General features: G+C 42.7%; 1 protein-coding gene across 1 annotated transcript in view; it reads left to right on the top strand.

Moving 5' to 3' along the window:
* The first annotated feature begins 1,255 nt into the window (after positions 1-1,255).
* Positions 1,256-10,911, top strand: part of dpp6a (dipeptidyl-peptidase 6a) — a 615,071-nt gene continuing 605,415 nt past the window's right edge. Inside the window, exons 1-2 of the mRNA XM_017705640.2 lie at positions 1,256-1,582; positions 1,680-1,758. Of these exons, the coding sequence (XP_017561129.1) occupies positions 1,702-1,758 (57 nt within the window). The 5' untranslated portion in view covers positions 1,256-1,582; positions 1,680-1,701. The remainder of the gene's footprint in view (positions 1,583-1,679; positions 1,759-10,911) is intronic.

The following is a 10,911-nucleotide window of genomic DNA, read 5'->3' as shown; positions in this document are numbered from 1 at the left end:
CAGTCACACACATACACACTCACACCGATGGCCAGTTTAGTCTTTGGACTACCGAAGCACCTGGAGTAAACCCAAGTAGACATGGGAAGAACAGGCAAACTATGCACAGAAGTTTGCCTGGTGGGGAATTGAACCCAGCCCTACGCACTGCACCACAGTGCTGCCTATTATTATTGCTATTATTGTTATTATGGGCAGAACAGTGGCACTGTCACCTCACAGCAAGAAAATGGGTTCGATTCCTGGGTTCGATTCCCTGGCCGGGCAACCAGGGTCCTTTCAGTGTGGAGTTTGCATGTTCTCCCTGTGTCTGTGCGGGTTTCCTCCAAATCAAATCAAATCGAATTTATTTGTTGCACTTTTTACAACTGATGCGGTCACAAAGCCGCTTCACAGAATTCCAGAAAAGACAAAGTTTTAACATGAATGTAAAAACCCCAGGTGAGCAAGCCGGGGCGACACTGGCAAGGAGAACCTCCCTCAGAGCCGAGGAGGAAACCTTGGGAGGAACCAAGGCTCACAATGGGGGACCAATCCTCCTCTGGTCAGACTACCTACAAGTGATTACACTACGAATATTAATAGCAGTAGTATTAGGAATAGTAATAGCTAGGAGTCTGGTTTCCTCTGGGTACTCTGGTTTCCTCCCACAGTCCAAAGACATGCAGTCAGGATAACTGGACATGCTAAATTGCCCCTGGGTGTGAGTGTGTGTATGTATGGATGTGTATGTCTGTCTGTCTGCCCTCTGATGGACTGGTGACCTGTCCACGGTGTTTCCTGCCTTCTACCCAATGACCGCTGGGATAGGCTACAGCTCCCCCCACAACCCAGAAGGACAAGAGGCTTAGCAAATGTGTGTGTGTGTGTGTGTGTGTGTGTGTGTGTGTGTGTGTGTGTGGGTGGGTGTGTGTTATTATTATTATTATTATCACTAATACTACTAGTGCTACTGTTGTTGCCCTGTAGAACTATAAAATCATACAAATGGAGATTAAAGTGCTTGACAAAAAGTTCAGACAGAACAAGCATAAATTAGTACTGATAAATGAAAGAAGGCAAAGATACAAAGAAATATGAATCCTAAAGCATAGGCAACAGACATAAATCTCTAAGCCCACCTGCTTTATTGCAGGACTGCTCCTAAATGAGGCGTGAATAACGTGCTGACGGTTAAAGTTTCAGGGTTTGTGTGCCACCTCTCGACTGGAGAGAGCAGAGAGACAACACAGTGCAGCAGCTCGCCCACTTTCCTCTGTCACAGCCAAATGGATAGCGGGGTTCCCAGCGTTAAACCCACAGCGCCTTTCTTCACGGGCTCAGCTGAAACTGGAGCTGGAGCTGGAATGTCGTTGCTCTAAAGTTGAGTGCTGACTATCTCTCCCTAAAACGCGGGTCTCTGAGGCTCGAGCTCCATCACCGTCCTCTTTCTCCTCTCTTTCGCGCGCTCACACGAGAACGACGGTCTCCAACAGAGTCTCCAACTCTGGAGGGCAGACAGAGGAAGACAGAAGTAGTTCAGCTTCATCATCTTCGTGAACTTCCATCAGGAGGAGCAGAAGCGCTTCTGGACGTCGTGAGGGTGAGATGCAGGCTGTGGTTTGTGTTGTTTAATTTGCATTAGAAATGAAGTCGGTGTGGATGAAACGCGCTGCTTGTTCGTCGTTGTGTTTCCGCAGACGGCGGAGGAGTAAAAGAAGCATGAACCAAACTGCAGGAGTCACAAACACTTACAGGAGGTGCTCGAAAGGAGGGAAAGTAAGTGGCGTGAAGTGATGCAAGCGCTGGGGTTGCGTTGTTAAAGCTGTCCTTGCTGTTGCGGTGATAAAGTCAGTCTTGGGAGGGGGGCTGTGTTGGGGAAGTCTATAAACCCCCTGCCCCGAGTTGGCTTTCTGCCGGTCCAGTCAAGAGATGAAACACAAACGCAGAAACTTCAACCATCAGCAAGTTATGAAGCTGATAGAGGAATATTCCTACAGTAAAACACAACCAATGCCAGCTTTTCTGTTGTGATTGTGATGTTGAGGTTGTGTTTGTACAGTATGTGCTGGGGTTGTGTGGGTAAAGTCAGTGTTGAGGTTGTGTGGGTAAAGTCAGAGTTCTGCATGTGTGGGTAAAGTGTTTGTGTTTGGGTGACAGTGTTTTGGTTGTGTTGGTAACATTCGTGTTGGGGTTGTGTGGGTAAAGTCAGTGTTGAGGTTCTGTTGGTATAGCAAGTGTTGGGGGTGTGTGGGAAGAGTCAGTGTTGAGGTTGTGTTGGTAAAGTCAGTGTTGGGGTTGTGTTGGTATAGCAAGTGTTGAGATTGTGTTGGTATAGCAAGTGTTGGGGTTGTGTTGGTATAGCAAGTTTTGAGATTGTGTTGGTATAGCAAGTGTTGGGGTTGTGTTGGTATAGCAAGTGTTGGGGTTGTGTTGGTAAAGTCTTTGTTGAGGTTGTGTTTGTAAACTCAGTGTTGAGGTTGTGTTGGTAAACTCGGTGTTGGGGCCATGTTGGTAAACTCGGTGTTGGGGCCATGTTGGTAAACTCAGTGTTGGGGCCATTGTGGTAAACTCTGTGTTGGGGCTATGTTGGTAAACTCTGTGTTGGGGCTATGTTGGTAAACTCTGTGTTGGGGCCATGGTGGTAAACTCTGTGTTGGGGCCATGGTGGTAAACTCTGTGTTGGGGCCATGTTGGTAAACTCTGTGTTGGGGCCATGGTGGTAAACTCTGTGTTGGGGCCATGTTGGTAAACTCTGTGTTGGGGCCATGGTGGTAAACTCTGTGTTGGGGCTATGTTGGTAAACTCTGTGTTGGGGCCATGGTGGTAAACTCTGTGTTGGGGCCATGGTGGTAAACTCTGTGTTGGGGCTATGTTGGTAAACTCTGTGTTGGGGCCATGGTGGTAAACTCTGTGTTGGGGCTATGTTGGTAAACTCTGTGTTGGGGCTATGTTGGTAAACTCTGTGTTGGGGCTATGTTGGTAAACTCGGTGTTGGGGCTATGTTGGTAAACTCAGTGTTGGGGCTATGTTGGTAAACTCAGTGTTGGGGCTATGTTGGTAAACTCTGTGTTGGGGCTATGTTGGTAAACTCTGTGTTGGGGCTATGTTGGTAAACTCTGTGTTGGGGCCATGGTGGTAAACTCTGTGTTGGGGCCATGGTGGTAAACTCTGTGTTGGGGCCATGTTGGTAAACTCTGTGTTGGGGCCATGGTGGTAAACTCTGTGTTGGGGCCATGTTGGTAAACTCTGTGTTGGGGCCATGGTGGTAAACTCTGTGTTGGGGCTATGTTGGTAAACTCTGTGTTGGGGCCATGGTGGTAAACTCTGTGTTGGGGCCATGGTGGTAAACTCTGTGTTGGGGCTATGTTGGTAAACTCTGTGTTGGGGCTATGTTGGTAAACTCTGTGTTGGGGCTATGTTGGTAAACTCGGTGTTGGGGCTATGTTGGTAAACTCAGTGTTGGGGCTATGTTGGTAAACTCAGTGTTGGGGCTATGTTGGTAAACTCGGTTTAAACTCGAGATTTTGAGAGAAAATGAAGTGAAGCCTTTTCCCTCATGACCCCAAGGATTATTATGATGTGACTGCTGTAGAGGTTAGCAGATTTGCTACTGAATCAGAATCTGTCAACATTAATTAGGATCAATTACATAACAAGAAGGATAGATGCTTTACTATTAGCGTAGTGATTGTGGTCAGAAACCATCTTCAGGTAATCAGGAGTTTCTAGTAAACTCTGGAGTCCGAGATAGGAGCAATTTATTCCACAAATTGGTCTTATATTGTCCTTGTCAGTGTGGCGCTACAGCTCAGATGTGCTGTGGAAATTGCTGTAAATTGCTCTTGTTCTGTTTGTGCGGTGCAACTGAATACATTTCAACGGTGCAATATTCACTTCTGCTTCACACAGTGACCCATATTTTGCAAGTGGTGAAGTCACTGGGGGACCAGAGTATGCCCTGAGTATTTTCAGTATAATGAGCCCTTTAGGAAGGCACCTTCTGGGTCTCTGGACACCGGCCCAGCCTGAAGAATTTCCTTTTCTCAGAGGATTTGTGGATTCGTGAAATGAAGAAGTGGTTCTAAAAGCTGGCAGTATACATTCAGCCATCAAGATAAATAGATAAACACTTATCATGTTTACCACCCTGAAAAAAAACGTTATCTGAATTTACTTTACATGTTCATGGATTCCACAGGGAGCAAATACCACATCCACATACAACTTGCCACAAGTAGTAAACAGTAGAGCTGGATTCGAGGTGCTATCATGGCAGTCATAGCAGAACCTTGTCTCTCAGTAAATTGTTTGGGGAAAGAAAAGGTGTTCATAACTTGAATGTAGCAGGACTTTATTTTAAGTAATTCTGCCCATTTATGTTGGTCTATTCATCATCAGATGTTCACATAAAGTAAAGGGCAGCAAGACTGAGATATTAGGCAACGTGCTTCCTTTATGTTGAACTGAGACACATTTTCCACTGTAGAACGTCTCAGAACATTTGGTACCACAGAACTGGAACTGTGCTTCTTCTATTGTGCATTGGTCCACTGCCAAATGAGCTTTATGGTTTTTGGTATCTGCTCAAGGTTGGTACCAACAAGACTTACTGGTACTTGGGCAGCTCTCCAGCTCCGAATTACAGGTGAAGATAAAGTCACCAAGCACTATTATGTCACCAATAAGTGATATGAATGATATAATATGTGACAGTTGCTATTTTTAGAATTGTCTTCGGTAGAGCACTTAGTTAAGAGTTTGCTGAGGGAAGCTGGTTAGGAGCCTCCCAGAGAACAAGAGGACAGCGCTCCACTGTTGATCCACTGACGACAAACCTGGCAGCCAACAGGGGCTTTGTAAAGACAGAATAAACACTAAAATAACTGAGCACAAACACATGCATACATTTCGCTGTTGTCGGAAGGAAACTTCATATCTCCAAACTTTTTTTTGGTAACTTTACCCGAAGAAGGAAAACAGCCTACTTTGCTTTTAATGTAAGTCAATGGAACCAGACATTTTACCAAGTCATTTTGGGCCGTTTCTTTTCGCTCCATTCATCATGAAATTCACACACAGTCTAAAGGGTACCAGGCATTTTCAAATTATGTCAAAAACTGAAAAAGAAATAGAGATGCGAGTTTTTCTCCCGACAGCAGCGGTATGAAACATTCACTGCTCAGTTTCTCTCCTGTTAAGAATATTCATTTCATTTTGAAGATTCTCCTCAGTAGCGTCCTTGCTGTGAGGACTTTTCCTTATATTTTAAACACCTCAGTTCAATCTGAAGTCCTGTGTTACATCAGTAAGAAAGAATTTAAGGCTTTATGAGCTGATGTAAATCTTTTAATAAGACATAAATACCAAAAGACACCAAACAAAGCCCTGCTTTTGAAATAGCCCATCTAGTTAATAGTCGCTACTATCATTTTATATTAGGACTAACCATTTAACCATTTTTTAGTTGTTTATATGTTTGATTTTGTTTATTTTTCAATATAAAAGACTATGAGCATTTGAAGAAAATTGGGAAGATTTAAAGACTAGTTAGTTCTTGCATGGAGGACAGAAATCCGGGTGGTCCAAAGGTGGACCAGCAGTGGCATACAGTCAATGAGGTGGTGACACTTATCGAGCAGGCGGCGCAGCGTGTACATGGTATCTGGGCTGATACCGATCGCATTAGCATTTATGCTAGCCTCTGCAGAATGATTGTTTGTGCTCTTCTTGCCGCATTCAATGGAAAAAAATGTCAGCTTTGTTTGACTCTGTTAATGACCCTGTGTCATTGTTGATATTTGTGTGAGTGTGTTTTCAGAACAGTGCAGTGTTTCATTTCACATGAGTCAATGTGTTAAGCGTAAGTCCTTTAAAGTGGCATAAAATGACCAATAAAGACAATAAAAGCACCGTTTGTAGTAAATATGATGGCTCCATCTCTCAAGTAGGTAGGAAATTAACCAGAAGTAGTTGGTTGCCTTTTGAGTCAGTTTGTTGTTAATGGAAGTGATTCCACAATTAACTCCCTAGGCCAGGGTTCGGCAACATGCAACTCTTTTACTGCCCAGTTGCGGCTCCACAGCAGAATTACATTTTCGGTACAAATAAAATAATCCTCCTTTACAGTAAAATAAAGCTCTGCTGATCCTTCAGCACAGTTTAACAATAAATGGTCTTAAGCACTGGAGTTAATGTACAACTGCTAATTCACCCTTTAACCCTGAAGGTTGACTCCTGGTCTTATAGCAACGCAGACAACAATCTCACCTAGCTAGTAGCTCATGAAAAGGGAAAGAGAAAGATTTTGGATGAACATTGATCATTTAGAGACGAATGGATTTATTTGCGTTCATAATCATTTCAGCTGGTTTCCTGATGCGTTTAATCTGCAACAAGAAACTGTCAAACCTAAAAAATTTGCAAGGCTCAAGTCGCTTCCCATTCACCTGCTTCTTGTTTGAATTTTCCCGTTCCACGTTAAATGGTGCAGCAGTTACGTTCTGGTGCCTCAGGCACCACTTAAGCTGGAACGGAAAATTCGAACAAGAAGCTGGTGAATGAGATGACATTGAGGGACATGGTGTTCTACTATTGCGGAAAAGTTTCCTGCCGGAGATGTGAGAAAAGTAGCTGTAGCTGAGCTCAAGCTTAAATCAAAGTAAGTCTACATCTTCTGTTATATATATTTTAGTTTATAGTAGTACATGCTCAGTCATATTTACAGCCAAGATGGTAAAATGGACATGAAATCCAAGGTGGTTTGATTTTTGATTTTTGAAAGGGCAAAATTGCTCCTCCTAAGGTTTGCACTGCCGACCTCTGTCATAGAGTTTTTCAGTTACATATCTGAAGAGTTTTTATTTACCTGTGGTTGCATTGCGATTTCAGAGTTGGTGGAGCCCTAGTTGCATTATTAGTTAGCAATATGGAAACAACATTGTTCAGTTTACATATTATGTGTTAGTTCTCAGAACTGACATTGTGGAAATGTGCTAACAGTAAAATGTACTTTTAATACATCTGTTTCTGTTTTTATTGGCTTCAGTTAAATACGGAATGAGAGGTCAGACCTGAAGTTTTCAGCATTTCCTGTTTGTTGGCTATGATGGCTGTGAAATGGAATAAAAAAATCAATTCGCCTGAAATAGGCCTACTATTTGAGGACCTGTTTGATCTTCCTACCTCAGGTGGCAATTTAATCTGGCAGTGCAGACAAGGCTGGCCACCTATGCAGTGCTTTGGATTTATTTTGGATGAAACATTAGGAGAAAAACAACAACAGTAATCTACGCTGTCTGCATTTTAGGGTATTATGGACTCATTTAAGTAGCAGGTGTTAAATATTATTTTCCTTTATTTGCTTTTATTGACTTTGTAACTTCTCCTTATTAACTTTGCAACTTCTCTTGAAACTTCTTCTTTTTCCCTCGTCAATCCAAGAGCCCACTTCTAATGCCGGAGAATCAGAGAACATCTGTAAAAGGGCCAAAGGCAAATTCTGTGGGGCGGTTTGATTTCCAGTTATGGTTGCGGCAATGCAGATTGTTTCAAATCTTGCCGCTGCCTTGGCTGCAGCATCAGCCATACAATTTCTATCGGGTTAGAGGACCAGGTGCTTTAACTTTAACCACTGCAAGCTTTTCTGGAAGCTCACTAGCGGACATGAGATCAGAAACTAAAGCAGCATGCTTAATAGGGGTTCCTGCAGCTGTTAGGGTGGAATAGGATGTGTGATTGTGAAAGTCTGCAGAATTAGAGGAGCTGCTTCACAAAACCTTGTAAACATCATTTAGAAAAAAAAAAAGGTTGGAAAGCTGGTGGACATGGATGTCTAGCAGTTAATATTATCATCATTAATTACATTCATTTAAAATAAGGGACCATACATTCATTTAAAATAAAGGACCATAATGCACTGAAATTATATTTTCTAAGCTCTACTGACTCCACACACCCCATCTCATCCCCAGGCTTTTTACTTTATTCTCCCATTTTAAAACATTCGTTTTTTTTCAGAAGGTATAAATATGTATGTAAAAAAAACCTGCGCAGTACCTTTTTATCTGATATTGTGATAGGGGTTAGGTCTAGTCCTGGACTACAAGATGAATGAGGATTTCCCAACGAAATGAAAATAAAGTCCTTGACTAGGCTTTAATCCCTGTCCAGGAAGCTAGCCCTTTGAGATTAAGGGGTTAAAGTGGCTGGGAAAGGAGTGAAACAGTCATTTGCCCAACAGAAGATACGCACTGTAGCGATTATTATCGTCCTGACAAGCTGCAGCAGTGGTGAAAATGCAGAAAAGAGTGAAGAGGGACTAAAGCACATTATCTTTAAAGCCTATGAGAATTCAGTGTGTCACCGGCAGTGAGGTGTGTGTGTGTGTGTGTGTGTGTGTGTGTGTGTGTGTGTGTGTGTGTGTGTGTGTGTGTGTGTGAGACCAGCAGTGACTTGAACAGACTTTGAGGGACTGTTATAAAGGGTACAGATTGTTATGAGGGATACAGAATGACATTTTACAGGATGTGAGAAATAACCTTTAAGGAAATCTGCTTATTATCAGGAGAATGGAGCCGTGTGTCTTCTGTTCTGACAGGCCACACACACACACACACACACACACACACACACACACACACACACACACACACACACACACACACACACACACGCACACACTCGCAGTGTAAGAGTCTCTAACAAACATTCTGACTTGCAGTTCAGTGGTTGAATAGTGTTGAATAGTGGATCAGTGACCTCTATTATTATTTACATGATACACAGTCGTATGTAAAGGTTTCAGCACTCTTGGTCAGTTCACATGTTTTCTAAGTGAAAATAAATGGACATATCCTCTACAGAGAGCACACTTATCACACCTTCTGCCGAGGATGCTCCTTCTGTCCTGTTCCATGCAATATTCTGTAGTTTCCATGGACTGTCAAGAGTACTACAACTCCCAGGAGTCTCTTGGGGAACCTATGTCTCCACCCTCATCTCTGTCAGCCAGTGGATTCTTTATTCTACGCTTCACATCCCCTGAGTTCTAATGTCTCACCTGTTTGTCATTACATGCAGTCAGTTAGGGAGTATATAAAGGCAGGCTTTAGTTCAGTCAGTTGCTGAGTGTTCTTTGTATTGCTGACCCTGTGACCTTTTTGCCTTTTATACTTTGCTCTGTCGTTGTCGTTTTTGCATTTCCGTCTTTAACCCTGGACTGTGTTTACGACCTCTCCTTATGATTCTCCTCGATATCCTGTTTTCGGGTTTTGACCTTGGACTGTTTTGACCACGATTGTTGTTTGAACCCCTGAGCCTCAAGTAAAGCTCTACCTTGGGTTTTTATCTGCGAGCGTCTGATTTGTACTGACACCCTGGCAACACTTAAAATGTTGGGTTTTCCTACTTTTAGTGCACAGTTTCTATTTATTTGCTGAGTAAAAAAATTTGGACCAAAAAAAAAAAGTACAATGTGCCATAAAACAGGTACATTTTCCCCCAGTGCTAACATTAAATGTGCAGGTGTTCTCTGTAGAGGATGCGTTAAAGCACTTAATTTGACCAAGGCACACATACTTTTGCACCCAACTGTATGTCACATTATTCTATGATCCCTCCTTTATGTGTCTACACTGTCAGTGCTTCAAAACGATATTAATTTTAGGCATTTATTCCTCCTGAAGTCCCAAAAACTTCAAGACCAAGTCCAACCATATATACAGATAATGAAACTATTAAAACGGGCAATTTAGTCGAACAAAATTCTAAAATAGTTTAGCTTGATTTTATTTTTAAAACTTTTAAAAGCATAACATTTCAGTAAACAGGGCAGCTTTAAAAGTTTACACTGAAAAACTTAAAACCTGTCCATAAATTCAAAGTTGCTCATGTCACACGACACAGCTGACAGCAAAGGAATTTTATTTTGACATGATTTTAATGTCCCTAGGAAGACCGTGGAAATGTGTTACGATTTTTAATTTATTAATTATAGTAAACTTTCAAGTACAAGTTCAAGCACAACTTTTATAAAGGTGTCCAAGTACAAAGACTAGTGTATTCTTGGGTTTCAGTTATGTGATTTTTCTGTTGTGGCCGCCGTATTTGGGACTGAATTTCTGGCTTCCCTGCTCGGCACAAGCATAACTAGAGGTGAAAGGTGGGTAAAGGATCCCATGGTGTTGAATAAAGAGGAGAAAAACCTCCCGTCACAGGAGGGAAACGACACCAGCTAATTAACACAGATGTGATCAGTGTAGACCTTTAGAGAACTTTAGCTGACGTTAACAGCCGAGAGATAAACAGTCGTCCCCCTAACGGAGCTGCAGACCCCCGGTATAACTTTACTCTCTGTTTCTGATTTAAATGACGTCTGAATGGAGAAACATAAACGTTAAATATCAGACTGAATGTCGTGGGTCGGAAAGCGACGTCGTGTCTCGACAGACGCGATTCTGTAAGTTTACTAGTGCAGTTAGTTCAGAGTTCAGCTCCAGTCCTGCAGCCCCTACACGGCATAACTGTGGTTTCCTGGTTAAAACGCCTGATATTATCAGCTAATCGATCCCTTGTTGAGCTGAACGAGGTGTGAACAGCAGAGAGAAACACTGAACTGTGCAGTGCCAGAGCAGCGGCTCCAAACCTGGAGTGAAAGCACTGAATTAAAGGTCTGTGTGTCTCGTCGCTCAGCTTCACGTCTTGCAGGTGAATCGTTCTTAAAGCACAGCTAATTGAAGGCATCGTGCAGCGCAGTCGGCCCCGATTCAGACTCAAAATGACAGCGAATATACAATGTGACGTCTTCCTCTCTCTGGTCAACACCAGCTAGCACATTAATAAAAAGGTTGTTAGGTTGTTTAACCCCTTAAATGGCCAAGGCCCAAAGTTTTATCACACACTTCTATGTCTAACTTATGAATAGCTCAACCA

This window comes from Pygocentrus nattereri, chromosome 3 (genome assembly GCF_015220715.1).
Source record: "Pygocentrus nattereri isolate fPygNat1 chromosome 3, fPygNat1.pri, whole genome shotgun sequence".
Taxonomy (NCBI): Eukaryota; Metazoa; Chordata; class Actinopteri; order Characiformes; family Serrasalmidae; genus Pygocentrus; species Pygocentrus nattereri.
The sequence above is the reverse complement of the archived record's forward strand: the minus strand, read 5'-3'. Positions and strand labels throughout refer to the sequence as shown.